We start from the raw sequence: 25,334 nt of genomic DNA, 5'->3' as shown, positions 1-25,334 counted from the left end.
GATAGAACAAAGAACCAATTAAGTCATTATCTGTCCTTTGACATGGTACATATTCAGAGAAACAACAGTAATACTAACCAGTAATGCTAAAAATCAGAAATGCAATAAATCATTTAACTAGATAAGCATGTATCCAATGAATCAATTCGATTATGCTACAATCTATGAAATTTTAAAAAACCCCAATATCTGATAGCAAAAAGAAATGTAAAAAATGACTATTATAGCATGCTAATAAATTTATTACTATTAAAGCACTTTTCTATGTTACTTTTGTAATTTATGCTTGCAATGTGTTCTGGTCATACTGAGCTAGTGAAAATAGTCCTTGAAGAAACTTAGAACAAGAAGTTCTAAGAAGAACAAGAAGTTACAATGACTGCTATTAAAAACATGTGGAGGTCTTTGGTCAATAGGGAGGACTGGCTAAATATAGGGCAGTTTAGATATTGGCAAAATACAGCTGGCCATCATGCTGCATAGGGGAACAGAATGTAGAAGAATGATGGTAATCAAATTGCATTACTTTTAATGAAAAATAACCTCAAATAGCTACTTAGGATGATGATGCTTTAAAGGCTTATCAACACCTGCAAAATTAGTACTTTACTCATATATGTCAGCAACTACCAGCTGTTGTGGAAACACTAACTCAGGTATGGCTTAAAGCAGTTTTTCATTTGGGGTTGGTTGGGAATTTTTCAGATACACAGATTTTTGTCAGAAAATGACAATTCCTTTTCCTGGGTCTTCATATACCATTTGAAAAGGAGTCGTGTGTCTGGTCCATGATGGATTTCATAGATTTCATAGGCATTAGGGCTGGAAGGGACCTTGGAAGATCGAGTCCAGCCCCCCACTGAAAGGGCAGGGAGTCAGCTGGGGTCATAGGATCCCAGCAAGACAAGCATCCAGTTTGCTCTTGAAAAGAGCTCTTGGAATTTCTGGTCTTTGAGAGGCAGAAACCATGGGTACTCAACAGTGCTCCAGAGTATCATAGAGTCCTCACGTGAGTTGTGGGAGTGTAAGGTCCAAATCCCTGATCTGAATCAGGCAAAGCAGAACTTAAGCGCATGTCTCCATCATCCCAAGTGAGTGTCTTAACCGTTACACAATTGACTGTTCTGGTATGAAGGCATATCTATGTATTAGACTTGAAAGTTTTTGACTTTATTCTGATACAGATGGGAACAGTTTTTATGACCAATTCTTTTTTCATGATGATGAAAAAAACACCTCACCTGAACTTAATTTCCATTAGAGTCATAGGACCAGATTGGTACATTCCTGTTAGGACTTGCTATTACTGGCATTAATCTTGCTAGTGTAGATGTATCCTATGAGAAAACTATATCTTTACATTGAAATGACTGTAGAAGAACACTGCAAAAAGTGATATTTATCCAGTTCTTCAAAGAAGCTGCTTTAAAGGCCATATCTTCCCATAATGGGAAGATGGTACCTCACAATGGTAGATGGAACAGCTGGTAGAGTGGAACATCTGGGGGCCTGACTGTTGTCAATTCTCAGAGAGGGCAAGAGACCCATGAGAACAACTAAGTCATCTCTGGCAAGTCTTGACCCTTACATATTCTCAGTGGCCTTCCAAGCATTACCCATTTGCGAGGTGGTTACCAGCTGCTTGCAATCTCCCTTCCTTGTTTATCAGCATAGGCACTGACTCTGCAGGTGCTCTGGGGCTCAAGCACCCACTGAAAAGAAATAGTGGGTGTTTAGCACCCATGAGCCACACTGGGTGAGCTGGGTTGAGGTAAAGTGCTACCTCTTCTGGGTATGCACGGGGCTTGGCTCAGAGATGCAAAAACCCCACCCATGAGCAAAGTTGGCACCTATGTTTGTCAGCGTGAATAAGGTGAGGGAGTTCTTACAGTATTTTACAGTATATTCAAAAATCCTAGAATCACAGAAAATTAGTGTTGGAGGGAACCTCAGGAAGTCATGTAGTCCAGTCCCCTGTTCAAAGCAGGACCAGCCCCAACTAGATCATTCCAGCCAGGGCTTTGTTGAGCTAGGTCTTAAAAACCTTAAATTCTGTATAAAATTATTTCTGGTGATACTCTCAGATCGAAACATGCTATACTCAATGGATATTCTCAGATTCTTCCTCTCTGCCCTTTCTGTACAACCTCAGTCATGCAGAGCTAAGAATGTAAGTTCAGTCCCAGAAGAGGCCAGCAGTTATTTTCTGGCTGGAAGTGCTGTTTCCCTTCTCTTTTGTACTCTTGTTGACTACTGTGTAGCCCCCTCCCATTTTGCACTCTTTTGACCACTTTTAGCTTGCAGATATGAGCCCTCATGATTCCACTTCACAACAGTAAATAGGAGGAAGGATCCAAATGACAAAGGAGCCTTAAGAGTTTAGATAGATCAACAGAGATTAAGTACATCTGAAAACTAAGTCTTGTTACAGGGAGAAGAAACAAATAGCTGCTTTTTCATTTGTAAAGGATCTGTCTAGAAACTAGCTAGTTGAAGACATGGGTGCGGTAGTCCATAGTTAACTAGCATAGTGCTTTTCTTTATTCTCCTACCGTAGGGGTGCTTAACTCCTAGCCTGTGGGCCAAATCCAGCTCACAAAGCCATGTCATTCAGCCCACGGGGATTCCCTTGAGTCCAAAAATTTGGTGATGGGGGAGTGGCAGCAATTAACACTGCCACTGCTCTTCCACTGCCAAATTTCCCAGTCTTGGATTGGGCCTGGGCTGGGCTATTTCATGACTGGATTGGGCCCATGGACGGTATCTGGCGCACAGACAGACTTGGCACTGCTCATCTGGTCCATGGGATGAAAAGGTGAGGCTCCGCTGTCCTAGTGGGTCTATATCTGGAATTTTGTATATGCTTGCAACCCCCCAAATTTTGGAAGGGCACCTTCAGCAGAAGCAATAGAATTATGCAGACTGAGAATAAAATATTTTTTTTTTGAGGAGAGAGATTTTAATAACCTAACAAAAATAACTTGGTGTGGTTAAGGGAGCACAATGCCATGTTCTATAAATACCTTTCAGGTTATAAAGTAAATAAAGGACAAGAATTATTCAGTTTCTCAGATAGTAGGACAAGGAGCAAGGAAGAAATACATGAGGCTATGTTAGGAAAAAAAAGTCTGAAGCAATTGGGCTAAGTAGGTAGTTAGTGCATAGTTACAAATATCCAAGGACGGGGCAGATAATACATGTTGTTGCAAGGTGTTGTTATTATCTTCTGTTGGTCCAAAAGTCTCTCGTATACTTTAGATTCTATCTTAGATATATAGAGTATTTCTCCATCAATTTGAATGCGGCCACTTGGGGCATGGGGGTTGGGGTGGAAACAGGGCAGTCATTATGCACCAGCTGCATTGCACAACACCTTTAGGAGGGAGATTGAAGAGTAGTTCCCTGAATAAAACCACAGGGGGTTATTTTAGTAGAGAGCGGCAATTATCAAGGCTGGAATTTGGCCATGACACTAGGGTTAACACCCTCATCATTGCAAAAAGTGTCATATAACATTTAATGGGAATAAATGCTTGGTACTCACAGGGCAGTGCCAGGATTGGTTTAACTCTAAGTACCCTGCTGGGTTTATCATGAATGTTATGAAAAGAATTGATGAAAACAGGGATATATTGATAATCAGAAATGTGATCCTAGCCAATAACCAATAACCTTGGATCAAGTGGTCATAAGCTAATTCACCTTAAATTATGGTCACCTTAAATGGAAGGATACACAAAAAGTTGGTCTGTAATTAAGGGTCTCAATTTCAAAAGGGCAAGCTTCGAGAAATTAAGAGAACTGGCTGGTGGGGTTAGCTGTTCTGAAGAGCACAGGGACTTGAATTTGGAGGAGGCTAGGAATTTATTTTAGTCAGAGGTGCTATAGCTATCTGGAACCTGGATTTTGGTAAGGGGGAGAAATTGTACAGAAGGGATTCAGAGCTAAGTGGATGAATAACTATTTGAAAAGTCTATTGAGAGTAAGCAGAGAGCCTAAAAGAAATAGAAAAGAGGACTGCTTAGCAAGGGAAGCTATGTCTAAGAGGTCAAGAAAAGAAAGGGTAAAGTGAGATGTGCCAAGAGTTAAAGTGAGTTAGACCTGACAAAGGATATTAAAATACATATGAAGACATTTATCAGTGATATAAATATAAAGAAAAAAGGAAAAGTGAGGTGCTTTACTGTGAAGGGTGTGTGGACGTGAAAGATAATGTAGCCATGGCTCCAAAACTAAATGAATATTTTGCCTCAGTTTTCAATAATGGCAATGATGTTGAACGTTGGAGCAAAGGCTAGGTGGCTAGTTCACAGGTCAAGTAGCAAGACATAAACCTGTTAAAGGGGATGGTACCATAAGACTGAAGAGTAGTAAACATACTACCCATACATGAAAAGAAATGAAAAAGATAATCTGGGCATCTACGGGCCCATTAAGTTGACTGCAGTAGCATGCGAGGCTTCAGAACAAATTTTGAAGGAAAAACATTGGAATCTGGAGGTGAATGTAATATTGATTTACTTGAAGGAAAGTTATGCTAGGTTAATCTTTGTGTCATAAGAACTGATTTTCTAGACCAAGAAAATGGAATAGGTTTAATCCAGGTGGACTATAGTAAGGCAACAGGGTGAGTACCATATGGAAAATCATTAGTTTAGGTGGAAAAGATAGGTAAGGAACAAGCTAGAAGGGTTATGGCAAAGGTAGCCATTGTTTGGCTCGTGAGCCAGATTGGGCCCTTGTTGGACTCCATTTCTCAGCAGCCCCTGCCTATGCCACTCCACCTGGGCTCCATGGAGATCCCTGGAGCGACAGGCCTTGACAGTGTGGGGCTGTCATGGCCCCTTGCTCCCAGGGTCTCTACAGAGACTGGCCTGAGCAGTTGTGGCAGGGTGCATGGTTGAGCGGGTTGGTGCTCCAGGGCCCGAGCTAAGATCTTGCAGCCGTGACAGTGTGGGGCCAGAGCCGAAGCAGAGCTGTGATCTGCCCATACGCCCCTATGAAGAACGTGAGTTCTGTGAGCAGGGACTTGCAGGCAGTGGATTGTGGCTCTTCACCGGCTCTGGCCTGCGCTATCACTGCCGCAAGTTCCTGGCCCTGGCCCCAGATGTGTCTGTGCCCAGCCAATGCCACTCAGACTGGTCTCCATGGAGACCCTGGGAGTTTGGGGTTGTCACAGCCCCATGCTATTAGTGCTTCACCACTCCTGGAGTCTCCATGGAGACTGGTCATTGTGGCACGGGCAAGGGCTGCTGGGAAATGGAGTCCAGCCACCGGCTAAATCTGCAATTTTGCCTACCGCTGGGTTATAGGAATATGTTGTTTTGAAAAGGAAGTGTGTGGCTGCAGGGAGATTACTCGGTCCTAGGCCCAATCTTATTTCATATGTCAATTAAGGCCCCCAAACAGTAGCATGTGCTTATGGAATTGGCTGATGATATCACAGTGGGGGCATTGTCAATATAAAAGGGGATCAGAATATCACACAAGAAGAACTGGATGACATTGAGGACTAGAGCAATAGAAATGGGATGAAATGGAAGTGTACCAAGTAGAGGGTTATGAACTTGGGGGCTTGTAATAAAATATTTTGCTATAAACTAGGAGGTCATGAGGTAGAAACAATAGGAGAAAGACCAAGGGATGTTGATCAAAGGATGACTGAAATCTCTTAATGTGACATAGCTATGAGAAAAAGGCAAATGTTATCCTAGAATATATCAGGGGAGGTATTTCCACTAGGGATGGGGAAATATTAAAGCCATTGGACAACTGGATAAAACACTGATGAAACTTTGTGGAATACTGTGTACAATTCTAGTCAACTGTCTTCAAAAAGGATGCATTTAAACTGGGACAGGTGCCAAGGAAAGGAGCTAAGATAATTGGAGGAAATGTAACAGCCCATCTTATGAGAGGAAACTAGAAGCATGGCTTGATTAATCACTGTTTTTGGTGGATGTGCTACAAATTAGCTCCATACTCTCCCTGAGATCCTCATCCCCTGTCCAATCTGCTAGCATGTTTTCTGCTCCCTGCCCAATCTTCCACTGTTGTGCATGTCCCCTCCCTGGCATGCTGTGTGCCACATATGTGTGGAGGTTGGCCACCCCTGGCCTAGAGATATAAAGTCTGAGAGGGGAAATGAGTGTCTTCCATATACACATTAAGAAAGTAAAACACCAGATAGGGAAAAGAACTATTTAAGCTAAAGGACAATGTTCACACCAGAAAAAATGACATATACTGGCCATAAATAAATTATCTGGAAACTAGAGGGTTCAAATCCTCAGAGGAGGGAAGTTCTGGAACAGTCATTGAATAGAATAATGGAGAAAAAACCCAAACTGGAGCTTGATACATTTATGATGAGGTTTTCTGCAATATAAGGGGACTGTACTTAGTAACCTAGAAAGTCCCTAGCAGTCCCATTGCCCTACTTAATTTTTTATTTGTGTTTTCAGTGAAGGCTAGGTCTGAACCTTTGCTGGTGGATTTCACTAGGACAATTGTGCTTGGAGTCTCAGGTTCATGTGAAAGCAGTGGTCCACTGACTTTCAGCACCTCCTTCTCCCTAGCTCTGATGTTGCCAAAGGTGCCTGTTATTTTAACCCTTTCTTTTGGGGCTTGGGGATCTCAATGAATTCTAAAAAGGTGATGCCCAGTTCTAAAAGGGTCTTTGGTTGTGTATGAATGGGGAAAATGTAAACCTTCTTTCTTCACTCTGCTGTGGGTCAGGAAACAGCTTGCCCTGCTGTTGGCACTATCTTTGTTGAGACTACAGATGTGAGAGATGCCACAGGATCCTCAAGAGTAGTTGCTGGGGAAAATCTGTGTATGTTTTCTAGTATCCCTCAGCTTCCAAGTTTATCCTTTTAGAACTTGTCCAGTGCAATCTGACTAAAAATTGGATAGTGTAGTTGTGAGCGATACAGAAATAAGCTAAGGAACCTGTATATCTATATGAGAACTTGGGAGAATATCCTTTGAAAAAAAATATTAGATTGGCATTCTTAATAAAACCTGAAATCAGCACTGTGTTCTGGTATCATAATTTAATGATGTCATCCTACATGGTATTGGATCAATACTGATTTGGGGAAACAACTAGTGAATCATCAGCACTGCTTCCATTGACATGTAGGCTTTTGTTGGAGAGCTAAGTTGCAGGTACTGACTAGGTCTTGCAAAACTAGATGGGGCAATAGTAGATGACCTAAGTCAGTGACTCTCAAACAGGGTGCTGTGGCATCCTGGGGTGCCTCAAGATCCATTCAAGAGTGCTGTGGGATGCCACACAATGTTAATACTGTTATGTGTGCAAACATGATTCACAAGATTAACCTAGAAATGTCAAATAAGAATCCATGGTGTTAAAAAACATTCTGCCTTGTAGCAGTCTTTCGGAGTCGTTTATAACAGAAGAATTGCTCTAGGAATTTTCTGCAATAAAAAAGGAGTCAAAACTAAGAGCTGGAATTTTCTGAGGGCTACCTTAAGTCTATGAAGGGGTGCCTGAAGTTCAAGAAGGTCGAAAACCACTGACCCAAGTGATTTCTCTGGTTCCGCTGTTGTATGGTTCAGTGATGAGCTTCTAATATACCAGACATGCAGAAGTTATTTATTTTAGTTAAACAGTTGACACACAGTAAGTTAAAATTTTCCAAAACAGTTACATTGATTAGTTCTTAACTAAATGACTTCTTCTTTTCTCTTTCTCTGCATTTAAAAAAATGTGTGAATTCTGGGTACTCATGAAAATTGGGGACCAACAGACATAAGCAAATGTGCAAATTTATTTGTGCAGCTGTTCAAGTATACCTCATTCTAGATTTGCAGCTTCCCACCTGTTCATATCCTACATTTTTCAGGAGCTAGCACAGTTAGTGATCTTAAACTGTATTAAATTGTGGTTTTGTGGATTATGTTTCCTAGGGAATAGGCTAAAGATATGGAAATGACATGTTAAAATGCATAGGCAAAATGGCACGTTAGATATATGCTTGGAAGCTGTTCACAACATCAGATAGAGATAATTTTCTTTAGATTTGGCTCAGTAGGTGAAATATAATACTTTTACTTGCTTTTCAGGAACAGGTTAAAAGCTCAGGTCTCCATTGACTTAATTAGGAGATTTGTATCTCTAGGTCCTTACCCTGCAGTTTACATACATTTATGCTGGTCTGGTGGTGTGCAACAGTGCAATTGATTGATAAATTCAGAAATCCTAGGGAACAGTGCTCACTTCAGTATAAATCCACATCCTTTAAAAAGCTGTTTGGAAAAGATCATGATTCTTTTTGTAATGGAAGATTTTGGGATATTGTACTAGAAAGTGAGCACTGTGCAATGACCACAGAAGGAAAAAAAAAAGACTTTAGTGGTTTGGTGCTGAGCACTTGTGAAATCTTGCCCAGAGTGCTTATTATTAAAGGAAAAAATAAAATTTAGCAGACTAAAGTGATTATGGTACACTGTAACTATGCTGGAGAAGCAGCACTTTAGGCCTGCTTCAGCTGCTGGAGAAGTCAGTGAGAAAATTCTCACTGAGTGGTGGAGGTAAGTTTGAGCCCATTCATGCAAAACCTATTATTGTTATTCTGACAGTATCCCCAGATCCTGATCAAAATAAGAGCCCCATTATGTTAACACATGATAAACATACATTTAGGCATGGTCCTTGCCCTGAAGTGTTTGCAGTCTAAAGAAAAAAATTAGTCTTTGGGCACTTAGCTGTTTTGAAAAAGTATTATGTTTAAATAACTAAGGTGACGACATTTTGGCCACATAGAAGGCAACGAAAGTATTGCATGGACTGCAGTTGGGACAGGATTTCACTCTTAGTGCACTCAAAGTTGAATTCTTGTTTGGAAAGTTTGAAAGGAATCCTTGAAGTCATGTTAATATGCAAGTGTTATTGTGTGGAAAAAAATCCCTTTTAGATGCTTTATAAAAAAGAATGAAATAATGTTGAATAATTTTGCCCGTAACAGTTTGAAGTTTGATTTTTTTGGGGGGGAGGAAGGGGGGCAAGGGTGGAAAGGGATGCATGTCCATTGTCTGATTCCTGCAGAATAACTGCCTGTTCTTTCACCTTTTCATTCACCAATTCAGTTGAAATCATAGGACATTTATAGATCTCCAGGAGGTTGGGGGTGGGGAGGGCAGAGGGGATGTTTTAATTGGTGCAGCTCTGACAGCTAAGCTAAGTAAAGCTCCAGGAGTCTCACGTGTATCAGTATCCCTGTGCTGAAAAATAGCGGTGGGGTGCTTTGAACTAGAGCTCATAAAACACAGGGGTGCTGATACACGTGATGCTGCAGCAGCAGCAGACTTGATTAAGTGCGTCAGAGCAGCATCCCTGCACATGTATAGGAACCATTACATTTTTTAAGACAAATTGACACATTGTCTTTAATCAAAGCTGAAATTAACTGTCTGGGTAAAGTTTGACCCATTACAGAGGGATTTCACTGGTGTGGGGGTGGGGAGTATGGAGATAACAAAAGACCCAAGCCAGCTGACTTGTCTAAGACATCATTGATGGCAGAAGCAGCTGCACATCTGAAAGCCTAATGCAAGGCATAACAGCACAGAACATATTCCTGGCCTTTTTAGAGTTCTCTGATATTACATCTCCTGTGTCATATTTAGAAAAGGAATTACAAAAAAATTATCATTGAAACCCCTGAGGTGCCTTTCCATGGAGAGAAAAAAGGACAAATGAATCAGGATAATTTGGAAAACAAATCAAGAAATAACATTTGTATAATAAGAATCAATGACTGTCTTAACGGGAAAAAAATATGATTTATTTATACCGGGTCTTCAAAGTGTAAGGCCAAAAGAGCAGGAAGCTAACAAAAGCATAATTTTTAAACAGCTAAAATTAGTAAGATTATGAATTCTAATTAAAAAAACAGCAAATGTTCAAATCGCCTTAAAATAGCTGACTTGTCCACCCAACTGACCAGTGTAGGGATTGAAATCAATGGGAAAAAGTAGATTCCATGGGGGACAAACATTGGCTATGGCCTCAGGTTTCCAGCTATCTTTACTAAGGCCATAAGCAAATTCTACAGGGTTCTGTCAAGCTCCAGTGTAGGCTTGGCATATTTGATGTCTTTTGACATAATAGAATGTGGAAGTTGGAGGTGAGTTTGGTGAAGGTACAGTCTTCAGTCAATCTAAACGTGTTTGAAGCTGTTCTTTTAAAATCTGTATTTTTCCCTTTTTAAAAATTATTACCAGACTTCATAATTCAGCTCCTATTTAAATGGCATTTTTTCTGTTGATTTCACTAGAAATGTGGCTGGGTCTTACATTGGCTCCAAGACCAAAGGGTATGTAAAACCTTGCTACTGATACTTGGAAGGGTTTACTGTTATACATTTAGCCAAACATGAATTAGATACTCAGGTAACATTTACATAACATCAAGGACTGTAATCCTTGATTGTGCCAGGAAAACCAAAAATAAAATAGACGTTAGAAGGATAAAGTATGGCACTGTATAGTTCCAAACATACTGTCATTACGGACAATTGAAAACACCCCAGAATTAGTCAATTTGTAAAGAAAACAACAGAAAGACTTCCTTGGCCAGGGTTGGTAAATAAAACTCAACTTCCAATCTGGTACCGTATTTTGAAATCAGTGGAGCAATGATCATTTGTACTAACAGAGTCTCTACCTTTGTAATTTTGTCAGTTTTCAATGGCAGTAAGGGCAAGCTTTCCTATGGGTGAACTCCATGCATTTCAGTATCTGAACAGTGAAAGAAAGGCACTTTTATCAGTTTCATTTGTCTGGGTATATGTAAAGTGTTCCCATGTTCAGGTAGATCCCCTTCTTGGAATAGAGGCATTCTTGGCAAGAGTGACTCCAAGTGCAGTAAAGCTTTCATCATTTAAAAATATTTGCATTTCTAGTGAGAGCACACTTAAAGACTTGACTGAATTAAAATGTTGAAAATCAAATGGAGTGGATATCAGTAAAATGAAGGTATGTATAATGAACTTGGTGCTTGTAAAAGGTGTTGTAGAAGAAAGAGAAATTCTAGTTTTATTGAAATCAGTGATAAAAGTCTTGGGATTTCATAGTTTCATAGTTTCATAGTTTCAATGTGAGTGCCGAAATTATTTATCTAAAAAAAGTAATTGTCTCCTACCCCTGATATAGAGGGACCACAGCTTCTTTGAGTAGTTTTTCATTGCTGACTCTACTAACAAGGGAAACAAGTGCTACCAGCTCTGCTGACAATTTTTAAATGATTTTCTAGGCCCTTCTCAGTTTTAGGTGGTTCAAAGCTACATTTCTGGAGGGTGTAACCAAGCTATTAGCAAAGCTGGGCAGAGGCACCTTTCATTTCTCTTACTGAAGTGGGGTTGCTGCCTGGAAATCAATTCAAAATTTCTGGAGCCAGGAAAAGAGAGTATAAGAGGAACTCTGGTTTTGTGGCATAGTGGTGGGGCAATCAACTGGGACAGGGTATCCCAGCTTTATGTCAGTATTTGTTCAATGGCTACTAAATATAAAAGATATGACTGGTGACAGAAGCAGGGATTCAAAACTGTAACTTCCCTTTCTCAGGTGTGTATCCAAACTAGCAGGCCAGGGCAGCTTTTAGTATGCCCACAGTACAAAACTAGAGGCATGCAGGGAACATTCAGACCCAACAGGAAGATGCCTAGTGGATCACAAGTTTAGACATAGGCAACTTGAATCTTTCTAAATCTTGTTTTAGAAGCCTATTTTTTTTTAAAAAAAGGAATTAGGTGACTAACACAGCACTTTGATGGACTTCAGATAGTTAAATCTGAAATTGGAATCCTAAAGAAACACTTCTCAGGAATCATTCCTCTTTTTTAACCCAACTGCCAAATGTAAAACACATAATTAATCCTGGGTACAAGAAGCACAGCCCAACACCTGCCCCATTACCTCTACCCCTTGCAGAATGCCCTAGTCAATAGGCTACAGTAATGATACCTCTTCCTCTTTCTGGCTGTATGATTTTTGCATTCTAGCTGTACAGTGGCTGAGCTTTAACAATAGGGATGAAAAATACTGCCACCCTTGGAAGAGGGAAATAAGGATTTGAATAGTTTCAGGCCAACAAAGGGCCTGTGACCCATGTTTTCTACTTCCTGGGTGTGTCTACATGAGTTGCTAACTGTGCAGTAGCCTGATAATACAGTGCAGTAGTGGGTCATAGCACAAACAGTGGTAATATGCTACTGCGCAGTATTATTAGGGTACTGCGCAGTAGCGTTACTAAAAAGACACTACTGCAGAGTAACTCCAGTTACTGTGCATTTATTTAGTAGTTGATTATACAAGAACTAAATTAAATGCACAGTAACCACTGCACATAAATGAATGTGTAGATGTGCCTCCTAGGTACCTGTTCTAACCGGTAGGTCATTAAATAAGGGGAGGGCAGTAGCATTGTTACCATTTAGTCTGGCTACACCTCAAAAAGGCCTGTAGGTTCCTGATCTCAAGAGTAGGTTCTGGACTGTGGATCCTGAGAGGATGGAGCGAACCTACTTTGGAACCCTAATTTGGGCCTTTATGCTCTGGAGAGGAATGGGAGTTCAGAAACACCTTTGTACTTGGTGTTTCCTATTAGCTAACTCTAGGCAGTTCTCTGCTTAGCATGTAGGCTTTTGTACTGCCATTCTTAGGCACCCAGCTCTGCTCAGGCATGGTGAAAGGAGCTTGGGCACCTGATTATTGATGCTGGGTTCTATGTTGGGGTCCAGAAGCCTAAAATTTAACTTTGCAGGGCCTAACTTTGTTGGGCCTAACTTGTTCATAGGGTGTGCCCCCAAAATTCTTTGAAATGTTTCACCATGTACAGTGTTTGCTAGTGGGGGTGCATGCACAATAAAACTGTCTTATGAAATTACATTAACAATTTAGCTAAGATTAATATGGTATCTTGTTGAAAGAACAAGATGACCTAAGGCAGACCAAATATAATTGCACAACTGTGGGCTGGCCAAGACACCTGCCCTAACATCTTAGCTCTTGTTAAAAAATATTTAATAATCATATCTGGCCTGAACTTCAATTTAACATAGTAGTAGGTAGACCTTTCCTCTAAAAGTACAATGCCTCTTACTTTTATTATGGGACATTCTTTCAGCAGTATAAAACTCTTTTAAAGTGAAATACATTTTTTGATAGGTTTTTATAAATTATCAAATTATTTAACAGCTGAGAGCTGACTGAATAGCATTAAAATATTGGTTGAATCATCTTTATCTTGTTTTTCTTCAACATGCACAAAGTCAGATATTTAACAGGAAGTATTCAATGAGCTTTTTTCACTATGGAAACTTTATTCAATGAGCCTTATTCAATATTATTAGATGAAAAAGTGGCACTGCCTAGTTACCAGTACTGTTTCCAACAGTGGCTGTGGTTTCCCTAGAGGTTCTCTATCCAATCAGACAACAAGCCTGCTTAGTATGTGCAATCAGACGAAAGGATAGCCAAAGGGTTTATGACTGCAGTCATATTTATGACATCTCTTCAATTAATTACAGTCTCTGAACATGATGTTACACTATTGTAATCTAAGTTCAATAGCCTGTTCAGACCATTGCATATGAAGGGAAATGCTTAAAATAATAGTTCCCTTTTTTAAATTTTTCATGGCACACACTAGACCTGTAAGATGAAAGTAGCATATATATATTTAGGGAAGAATATACATCTAACCATGAGCTTACTTTATAAAAGATGAACAGTCTTTAATATAATGCATAGGAGACATACTAAGAGTATTGACTGGCCTTTTAAACTGACTTACTGATTTCTTTTTATACTGTTTGGGGATTTTTGGATTATGTAAGTATTTTTGAAATGTCTGTTTTGATTCAGATTAGTATAGTAGTTTCATGGGGCAGGACAAAACTGTAGGTTTCGTTAAAATAAAATTGTTTGACCCAAACGCACAACAGGGCTTGTTTGTTGTTATGTTAGTAAAGTTGGGCAAAATAATTTTCTTTTGGTCACATTTCAGAGTAAGTCACATAGTTTACATGTAACCATAATTAACAGGCCTTCAAAGGAAAAAGAGAATATTTTGGGACAGGGCATTTTATTACACTTTCATTTACTGATCAACACAAATGTCTACTATTAAATATTTTTCCAATAAAAGTTACTAGCCCTGAGAATTAAGCTATTCTTATAATACTGCCCATATGGATTAAGTGTTTTCTTATTTCCATACATTTTAAATCAGTTGCTCCACAGGAATATATATTAAAAATAATCTATTCAAGCCTTCACTGTGGTATTGTATAGTCCTCTACTTTATTAATTCATAGTCTTGAGTTTAATGTGGCTGGCTGGAAGTTTTGATGTTGTAATTACTATTTTCTCTACTGCTAAGTAGTGGATAATATAAAAAGAAAAAGGGGTTTCCATAGTAGTTAACATTTGCCAGATTTTGTTTCAACGTACCAAGTTAGCAGATTTCTGAATTAAACTCATATTTACTACTTGGGCTTTGTGATACAAGATATGTGTATACAACTACTTTAAAATAACTTAACAAAAAGTAGACCATGGAAATTCAGTAAAATGAGAACTGATTGCTTCATAGCGAGTACTGCATAGCCTTTTTACCGTGACATCCAAGATATGGGGGGAGTATAAAGTCAAGTGTAATTGTGACCAAGCCTGTCTTGCAGTAATTTGTTTGTATTCCTTATACAGTAGCTAATATGGGGCCTAATTCAAAGCCAATTGAAGTAAATGTTTATTTCTGTGGTCTTTAGGTCAAGCCAGAATTTCTTTGTGCTCTAAACAGTTGTTTCAGAATATTATAAAACAGTTTATATTTCCAGCCTGCCCTGAAGTTGTGATTATATGTAAAGATCTAATACCAGTTTTCCTTCTAAGTGGGTAACATGCATTTTGAGATAATATAGGAGGGGTCTAATGATGTTCTAAAAGGAAAATTAAAACATTTAGTAGACAATGCAGAATACAGTGTAATATATAAACTTTTAACAAGGTCTGTTGAGTAGTATACTGCAGTGTTGTCATAACTCATTAAGCCTGCTAGAGAAAGGATAGGCTATTTTAGACTGTGCACCTTCTGGGGATGGGAAAAAAAACCTTGTTCTTTTAAAAATATACATTTATGATGATACTAAAAAAAAAACCTCATCATTTATGAAATGTAGATGAAGTGAATAATTAATGTCTTCAAGAAAGGACAGAATGACATTTTAGGAAGATCTCTATTTTTAATAAGGATTGAATCTGCAGTGTATGTCATGTGATCTGATTCCCTGCAGAGAGTAGAAAAACTTAATTTGAATTAGTTTCATGTCCCCTGTGGAGCTACACATTCAGCATACAACAGTACTCAGCATCTGCTTTTGCAATTAAAGAAAACAAAGTAATTTTAAAAATCATTCCAAGTAAACAAAATGTTAGGACAACACAAGCTGTACTTAAATTTTATTCTGTTTGTACAGTATCAAGAAGATGTACATTACAAAGATGCCTGTTTTGTCTTATGTGTATTCTCTGGATAGCTATTAGAGAACATTTAACTCCCTCAACTTCTGCTGATGTTAGTAAAACTTGTTATAGTTGCAACTCCTTGCTCAAAGTCAGTGTGGTGATTTCTGGCAGTATATCTTACAGAAGTAAGAAGCTAAAGAATTGAATTCTTTACCAGTTGAGGATTTACTTAAAACAAATGTGTCTTCTTATTTTTTCACAAGCATTAATAGTACTGCTAGAAACAAAATATTTCACAAAATTATGATAAAAACTGTCCCAAGAAAGATGCATTTTATAAACTTATTTAAAAATAAGGGGCCATTTGAGTCGCTCATGTGTATATACACACAAACAAAGAGGGGCGGGGAGGGTAAAAGGGGGGTGGAGGAAGGGCATAGAAAAGTGTATTGCAGTTAATGGGACTAGCAGTATGGACAGATGAAGCACAGCACTGCAAAAGGTAGGGAAGGAATTAGAATCCGATGCAGGATCATCCCTGTCTAAACCATTCCATGCAGGTGGTTATCTAACTTGTTCTTAAAAACTTCCAGGGAGGGAAATCTCACAACATTTCTAGGTGATCAGTTCCAGAGCTTAACTGTCCTCATGGTTAGAAAGTTCTTCCTAATATCCAACCTAAGACTGTTTAACTATATACAACTATAGACTGTTCTGTAGCTTGGTGCTTATCCCTTTTCTGGGAGGAGGAAGATGAGGTTTTGAATTCATTCAGGCTGAGGTGAGCCTAGAAACCAGGTCTCCCACTTCCTACATAAGCATTTTACCCAAAGTTATAAAGAGCTAGGGAGCATCAGTACCTCCTCTGGTGGGCATGTTTTATTCTGGACAGTGACTACTGTGCTTTAAACTTGACTCAGTGCTGCTGGTACATGTTAGGCGGACTTCACACACCCCTATTGGATTGATTTCTTTGGGGAAGCAGGCAAAATTTAGGTGCATTTCTTCCATATTTTATATCTAGGTGGGAGCTGGGTGCCTGCCTGCTCAGATATGTAGGGAGCTTTCAGGACTACAGGTTAAGCAACTCTTGGGTTTTACTGTTTTTGCAGTAGAATCCTTCCTTCCTTCTCGATGTAAGCACTTCACCCAAATTCTAATTAAGTCCAGTTTTAGTACCTAGGGTGTCTTTGTGCATTTTGCCCTAAGTTATCATAGTATCGTAGTACTTAGGGTCAGAAGGGACCTAAACAGATCATCATCATTATTTTTGAAGCCTATAGAACAAGTTTAGTTTTCTTTTGCTGTATTTCACAATTTGAATCCTTTGTAATAAAGGTTAGAGCGAGTACGAATAAAAGTTCAGTAACATCATTTTGCTACTAGCTGTTTGCCAATATAGAGCATTAAAGTGTTTGCTATTTTTTGTTGTTTCTCAAACGAAGTTATTGGAAGACCATTTTCCTATTCACACATGTATTGTATATATGTATGTTTTGTGCAATGCACAAATAAGAAAGTTCTGTTGAATCTTGAGTTTAATATTAGTAATGTTTTAACATGCACGTTTTGCTATTTGCTATATACTATACACAAAATGGGTGTGTCTACACGAGACGCTACTGCGCAGTGGTTACTATGCTTTTATTTAGTACTTGTATAATTAAGTACTAAATAAATGCACAGTAACTGGAGTTACTGAGCAGTAGTGCCAGCGAATTCTTTTAAGTGATGCTACTGAGCAGTAGCCAAATAATACTGTACACTAGCACTGTTAGTGCTGTGACGTGCTACTTTGCAGTATTATTCAGCTACTGCGCAGTCAGCATCTCATGTAGACACACCCAGTGAGTCACTAATATTGATAATTGAAGGTAACCAGATACAATTTTTAAAATACAGTGGGCATGTCTACACGAGATGCTACGTCATTGTAGCAGCACACTGTGGTGACATAGTGTCAGCAGGCATGAACCATGATGCTGCACCTACGTTGCCCTAGCGACACGCTCTCTCACTTAGCGTGTCACCGTGGTGACGTAGCAGCTAAAAATAACCATGCACTGCTAGCACGGCGCACTAATGATTGTTACTGTGCCATCATGTAGTACTTCCTTTAGGAATCAGTAAATGGTGGCGCAGTAACAACGATACTGTAGCAGCATGTATAGACATACCCAGTATGAGGCACATTAAATGGGTAGAAAGTTATTTTTGCTGTTATGTCCTCACTGCTTTTTTCTTTCTTTTCCACAGGAAAAATTAACCCAGGAGTGTGTATTCAGAGAGCATTTTGAAGAGAACTGGTATAACACATATTCATCAAATCTATATAAACATGTGGACACTGGAAGACGATATTATGTTGCATTAAATAAAGATGGCACTCCAAGAGAGGGGACTAGGACTAAACGGCATCAAAAATTTACACATTTTTTACCTAGACCAGTGGACCCTGAGAAAGTACCTGAACTATATAAGGATATTTTAAGCCAAAGTTGACAAAGACAATTCCTTCACTTGAGCCCTTAAAAAGTAACCACTATAAAGGTTTCATGCGGTGGGTTCTTATTGATTAGCTGTGTCATCACATCAGCTCCACTGTTGCCAAACTTTGTCGCATGCATAATGTATGATGGAGGCTTGGATGGAACATGCTGATTTTGTTCTGCACTTAAAGGTTTGTCCTCCTGGAGGAGAGCCTATGCCCACTCGCTTGATTTATTACGAGAGAGAGAGTGTGTGAGAGTGAGAGATTGAGTGAAAGAGAAAGAGAAAGAGAAGCAAAAGCAAGAAGGAAAAAGGCCTGATGCATGCTGGGAAATAGACATGCTTTTAAATTTTTGATCAGTTGTACTTCGTCATATATCAGCATAGCTGCCATACTTTGATTCATCAGGATTTTTGGCTGGTGGCCTGCTCAAGTGTACGCTGCATTTACAAAGGCATGGAGGGTGCAGTCTTACTTAAACAAGAGACTTTTCAGTTAATTGCTCCCTGGGCAGCATCCCAGTGAGTTTAAAGCAAAGACCTCTTAGTAAAAAAATAAAAGGTTAAATTTATTTATAGAAATTCCAAAGGCAACATTTTATTTATTTTATATATTTATTTATTATATAGAGTTTATTTTTAATGAAATATGTACAGGCCAGATAGGCATTTTGGAAGCTTTAGGCTCTGTAAGCATTAAAATGGCAAAGGCCGCTATGAACCTGTGGTAAATTCATGCAAGTAAATATAAAGGTGCATGGATACAAAAAATTCTAGTGACCCTAATGTACTAAAGGCGACAATCTATTTTGTGCCCATATTATTGTAAAAATATGCACACCACTCATGACACTGAGTATTCACTCTTCTGACTGCTTGTTCCATAGCTTATCCCCAGAGGATTAAAGATAAAACTGGGTCTTCAAATTTATTCTGTGTCTGTAATATTTCCTCTCTGATAAAAAGTGACTTATTCCATCATTGTAAACTTCACAGTTCTGGAAAATATAGGGGGTGGAATATATTTTACTTGTTAAAACCTACTGCAGATTATACCAAAGCTAAATGATAAACATACTTCTTTAAGCAGAATCCCAGAGACAAGCTAAGTAATGTCAGCAATTGTACTAAATAAAATGCTCACAAATAGCACATAATGGTTTAAAAGGACAAGAACAAGATAAAGAGGATCACTTTTGAGAACATGTTTATTTGTGCACTTGACTATCTACTATGAATTATACAAGTTCCATAGGGGTCATTGTAACATCTTTTATGAAATTTGCTTTCAGTGTGAACTGTCATAATACTTGATATTAGCACCCTTCTTAAAGTAAAACTTGCAAAATGAAACTAATAAATCTCTATTAATAATGAGGGGAAAATCATTATACTTGCTTTTTTCTTCCTGAAGCTACCGTCCAATATCCATGAGTTACAAGTGAGTTTATAATATGTAATATATGCAGCTTTTGTAACATTTTATGTTTAGCTCATAACAACATTTTTAGCAATAATGATGCTTGATTTTGCCCTTAGGAAAGAGACTATCTTGTTACAATATTCTGAAGAAAATAGAGGATAGATTGTTAACAGCATAATTTAAAACAATGGAAGTTTAGGTTCTGAGCCTACCTCCACTGAAGTGTATGCAACTTTTTGCATTGACTTCATTGGGAGCAAGGGTAGGTTCTTCTAGACACCTGCACAAGGAAATTGAGTATGATCATTGATATATTTTGGGGTAGCTACACATATGTTTGCCACCAGTTTTAATTTAATAATCCAAAAATATATTTTGTTCTGATAATAAATTGTCCACGATAGAAAAGCACATTATTTGACTTCTGTTAAGGAACAGCATATGGCCGAAGGTTATGACCACATGTGACCTCTCTGTGCTCAAAGGTGTGATGTAATAGGTTGCAGAGGCTATATCTTGGCTCTCAATACTAGTAGACTAAATTAAATGAAATATGGCATTTTCTAATAATTGTTACTGAATGATACAGCTATATAAATTAACTTAGTTGATTTAAGATAATTAGGGATTGCCTATTTATTTGCCTATGGATGATATTATTGTCTAAGGAGTCACAGCATCCTAATATAATACATCAAAACATTGAATTGTTTATTTTAATCCCTCCAATGTAGCTGAAATGTTCAAATAGTTTGGCTACAGGTTAACCAAATGGTAAACTACTTAGATAGAAGACATTATGCCTTTCTGGTCAAAATGGAGAAATGGAGTTTCCAGGATGTATCAGGTTCTTTATGTAGCATTAAAGAGGTTCATTTAAGTGAACTGCAAAAAATAAAAAAAAAAAAAGATTATAATGATCTGAGTTTGTAGTAAATTCACAAACACCAGGACAGTAGTTACAAATGTTAAAATATAGCCATGAATTGAGGCTAGGATGGTAGGCCACAGTTTGAGTCTTAACATTGAATTACCTTGGATTTTTAGTCTTGGGCAGATCATTAATATTAGTTGTCATGCTTTTATTTAATTTATTTTGTATTTTTCTAAAGAAAGGAGTAAAAACAAGAAAAAATGTTATAAGCTTACAGCAGTCGATATAAACTGTAACCAATTTACCAATAACCCATAATGGCATATAAATACTGAATTTATGTAAATATAAAAATATGTAATTTAATGTAGGATTTATTGCAAGACTGGATGGTCCAGGAGTTGGCAGTAGGCCACAGAACCTTTCAGCCCAGGTTTACTGGTTTGAATTTAGCTCATGACAAAAAGTGAACAAAAGTTTGCTTGGTCACTTATGTAAAATTAATTAATTCTTTTTGTTTTCTAATGGAGTATGGTCCACACCACAAAACCAGTACCACCCTGGTGCCAGTTAGCAGCCTTGCCAAGGACTGAATGGGCACAGAGACTCAAAAGCCCTTTGAGTGCTTTTGTGAACCTTTGAAAGCAGTCTGAAGATAATGGAATAAACAAAGGGTTGGGGGAGCTTGCTTGGATGCAGTGCCTGGGCTGTAAACAAACATCAATCTTCATTTTTTAGTACTATCAATCTGGCACCTTTCTTGAGCACTAAAATTCATTGAAGAAAAATCTGGAAAAATGGGTGTTATTTACTTGCTATTCTGTAATGGTGTGTAAATACATACAGAATTCTGTAATTTGTATAAATACATTGTTATAGAATTTTGAAAATTGGTATTATTTACTTGATATCCCTTTAGAGCTGGTTTTCACAAGGATGCGTTTATGGAATTACAGCATTTCAAAAAAGGTTGTATTTCTAGGAAATCCCACATATAGCAAACCCATGAACATTTACATTTCTTTTTCCTAATTTGGGAGGAGGTGGGAAGATCTTTCTGCTAGAAGCTTTCTCAAGGATTTCACTCAGGGCAGATCTGTAAAGTATTTTGCCAATATGGAAAAATGTGCTTAACATCTAAATCGACTTTACTGAGTTTCTTGGTTCTGATTTAGCACTAATATGGGACAAGCAGTGCTCAAAAGTAGGCAAAGGAAAACTTGGTAGAGAAGGGAAGATGCTAAATGGAAGAAGAGACAAATTTGAAGAAAATGGTCTGGTTGCCAGTCAGAATGGAATTTCACTCACTCTCACTTAGAAGAAAAATGAATGTTTTAATTATTGGGTATAAGAATCTGTATGGAGAGGAAGAGGGTGAAAGAAGAATGAGGTGAGTGCTACCATTGGGGTATGTGAATGGGACAAAAGTTCATTTAATAAAAACACAAATAGGAAGAAGATGATGAGGTAAACCACTTGCTTCAAGATAGTATTTAGGTTTCCCCTAAAACAACATAGGAGGAAGCAGGGGAAGATATGGCAGCAGCTTCTGTGCCTTCACCCTATACTCATTTTATCCTTCAGAGGGCTCATTGCCTTCACCTTCTGAATTTCATACACATTTTATTTCATGTTGCTTAGCCTTGTAGTAAAGGTATCAAACTAAGAGGCAAATATAGGCCCTCATATACAACATTAGAAATAATGGGCTTTTATTGTACAAAAGTAGAAACAGGCTTGCACATCTTACTTCTCTGTATGAACTCATGCTCTTACTAATAAGCTTTGTAATATCCCGGTCAAGTGGCTATTTTCCCTATCTTACAAATGGCAAAACTGGGCTAAAGAAAGGCTGAGCCCAACTGTCAAATGAGGATGCCAAAGTTAGGCATGCCTGATTCTCAGAGGTGCTGAATGTGGAAGTGCTGTTGATTCCTTGGAAACTGGAAGTTTTGAAAACTGAACTGTTCATCTAAGTGCCTAAATTTAGGCACCCATATTTGATACTTTCCCCCCCAACACTGGCCATAATAATTTGTTACATAATTTATTAGTCCAAGTTGGGAATAGAAACCAAAAGATGGGAAAGAAGGGAACCTTGCAGGTAGGATTATAGGAGTGATTACTATGTGTCATTTACAAAATACTGCATAACACCAATCTTCTTGCCTTTTTTGGTAATTAAGTATTTTAATAGCTTTTGCACATTCTTCTTTATTGGGAAAAGGAATGCTGTGCTCTGAATCTTTGAAGTACTTTGTATGATCACTATTTTTGTTGACTTGGCCACAATGTAGAATCATAGAAAATTAGGGTTGGAAGGACCTCAGGAGGTTATCTAGGCCAGTGGTTCTCAAACTTTTTCACACTGGGGTCTATTAGCATTACTATCAGCATGCCGTAACCCACACCCTCCTGGTCCCTGACCCACAGAGTCTCTCTCTCTGTTTCTGTATCTGTCACTCTTCCCCACAGCTACTGCATCTGGCCCATTCTCTCCCTCTCCCACTGCTTTATGCTGCCCTGCTGCATGCTCATCATGCCCCTGCTCCTCACCCCCTGCCCCACGTGCCAGCTTCATGCAGCCTTTCAGCATTTCCCTCAGACCTTCCCACAACCCTTTAAACTCTTCTTGCAATCCACTTTTGGGTTGCAACCCACAGATTGAGAAACACTTATCTACTTAAACTGTCTGCTCAAAGTAAGACCATCCTCAACTTGATCATCCTAGCCAAGGCTTTGACTAGCCTGATTATAAAAACCTCCGAAGATGGAGATTCGACAACCTCTCTGGGTAACCTGTCCCAGTGTTTTACTACCCTACTGGTGAGAGAGTTTTTCCTAATATCTAACTGAAAATTCCCTTGCTTCAACTTGAGACCATTGCTCCTTGTTCTGTCATCTGTCACCACTGAGAACAGTCCAGATCCAACATCTTTGGAACCCCCCTTCATGTAGTTGAAGGCTGCTATTAAATCCCCTCTCAGTCTTCTCTTCTCCAGATTAAATAAAGTCCAGTTCCCTCAGCCTCTCCTCAGAGGTCATGTGCCCCAGCCCCCAAACCATTTTTGTTGCCCTCTGCTGGACTCTCTCCAATTTGTCTACATCCTTTATGTAGTGGGGGGCCCAAAACTCGACATCACATTCCAGATGTGGCCCCACCAGTGCCAAATAGTGGGGAAGAATCACTTCCCTCTGTCTGCTGACAGCACTCCTACTAAAGTAGCCCAGCATACCATTAGTCTTCTTTGCAACAAGGGCACACTGTTGGCTCATATTCAGCTTATTGTCCACTGTAACCTCCAGGTCCTTTTCTGCAGAGTTGCTGCTTAGCCAGTTGGTCTACAGCCTGTACTGCATGGGATTGTTCTGTCCTAAATTTAGGACTTTGTTTGTCCTTATTGAACTTCATGAGATTTGTTTTGGTTCAATCCTCTAATTTGTCTAGGTCTCTCTGAATCCAAGCCCTACCCTTCAGCATATTTACTACTTCTCTCCCCGCCCCCCCGCCCAGTTTGGTGTCATAGGCTAACTTGCTGAGGGTGCACTCTATCTCCTCTTCCAGGTCATTCATGAGAGGCAAAAACATTATTTAGCCTTTTTTGAATCACACTAGCAAATTGCCCATCAAGAATAAAGGTGGGGGGGAGCAGGGACAGAGCCCTGTGTCCACCCCTGCCCCCCCCATTTGTCCGGGCCTGTTCCATCCTTTCCCCCTATACCCCCCCCCACTTGGGGTTTGGTTCTGCTCCCCCCCTCCCCCACCATGTCAGACCCAGGACTACCCCTCCCTTCCCCCCTGCCACATTGGGCCCAGGGCTGCTTGCCCCCCTTCCCACCATTGCTGCTTGGGCTCTGGGCTCACTCCACCTGCCGCTGCCTCCAGGGAGCTCTGTCGCTGCTGTCATGTTTCCTGTATGGAATGCTCTTGGAGCACTCTGATTGGTTGTTTCAGACAATCAATCAGAGTGCAAATAAAGCATTATGGACAGACAGGCGAAGGCTTTTATAATATTAAAATTTGCTGTTGATTGTGAATGAGATCTGATATAATACTCCAGAAACCCAGACTTTCCCTAGAATACCACTAAAGTGCTGTCTCTTTCCCCCTTACATCTGTACACTTCCTATTACAGTTTGCAATGGATAAATTAATATTTGGCTATGTATTATTAATGATAAGGAATCATTTAAACCTCCTTGAAAATTCTTTGCTGAAGAAAGAGGGAGCTCTATTTTTATGTTCACCTTCTACAAGATGTGACTATGAAATAGCTAATGAAAGAGCCTTGAAATGGATTCAGTTGTCAACATGTTTTTCACGTTTATGCTAGGTAATCTTATCAGATTAGGATGATATGCAAAATGTGACCTATGGATTGTTTCTGTATACTCAGGACATTATTTATATTTATCTTAAAACTGAAAGGAATACACCTAGAGGAAGAGTGCATTTCTTTAATTCATGCATTTTGCTAAAATTGCATTTTCTGAAATGGAGGCTTTCTATAGTTTCAAGTGCAAAGTTAATTGCTGATAAACAGTGTTTGAGAGGTGATTATAGACACTGAGACAGTGCTCTGATCTTCTCATTACCATTTCTCTTTATAGCTATGCCCTTTTTAGCTTACTTCTTTATTTTGCATACCTTCTTTTAATCCAACTCATACTCTCTTTGTTAATCATGCTGCCTGCTGTTACTCTGCACACACTGACTCAGTTGTTGCCAATTCTATATCATTGTTCTCCTTGGCTGTACTAATTTTCTGTTTTTGATCTTATGTTTTTACTAGGAAGACACTAGTAAATTGTTCCGTTTGTTGTCATCCAACATCCAACAAGGGGAACTCAGTTATCTTTGAGTAAAATTACCTACCACAATTAATTTCGGAGTTGTGGTGAAATTTCAGGAATTTTCACATATTAATTGCCACACTAAAAACTTGTCTCTGGGCGCTTCTACACGAGACGTTTACTGTGGAATTGTGTAACTAGCTCCTTAATAAATGTCTCAGCATCTACATGTGCAGTGCTATTAGGCCACATTAAACT

At 38.9% G+C, this 25,334-nt stretch overlaps 1 protein-coding gene across 3 annotated transcripts in view; it reads left to right on the top strand.

Moving 5' to 3' along the window:
• FGF9 (fibroblast growth factor 9) overlaps positions 1-21,247 on the top strand; it is a 35,725-nt gene extending 14,478 nt beyond the window's left edge. For 2 of the 3 annotated variants that reach the window (XM_090028958.1, XM_090028950.1), the window contains exon 3: positions 17,752-21,247. In XM_090028958.1, coding sequence (XP_089885084.1) covers positions 17,752-17,997 — 246 coding nt within the window. In that variant the 3' untranslated portion in view covers positions 17,998-21,247. The remainder of the gene's footprint in view (positions 1-17,751) is intronic. The other variant, XM_090028967.1, reaches the window with a different exon arrangement.
• Positions 21,248-25,334: the final 4,087 nt, after the last annotated feature.

Source organism: Crocodylus siamensis, chromosome 1 (assembly GCF_052110815.1).
Source record: "Crocodylus siamensis isolate JL-2025a chromosome 1, ASM5211081v1, whole genome shotgun sequence".
NCBI lineage: Eukaryota > Metazoa > Chordata > Crocodylia > Crocodylidae > Crocodylus > Crocodylus siamensis.
The sequence above is the reverse complement of the archived record's forward strand: the minus strand, read 5'-3'. Positions and strand labels throughout refer to the sequence as shown.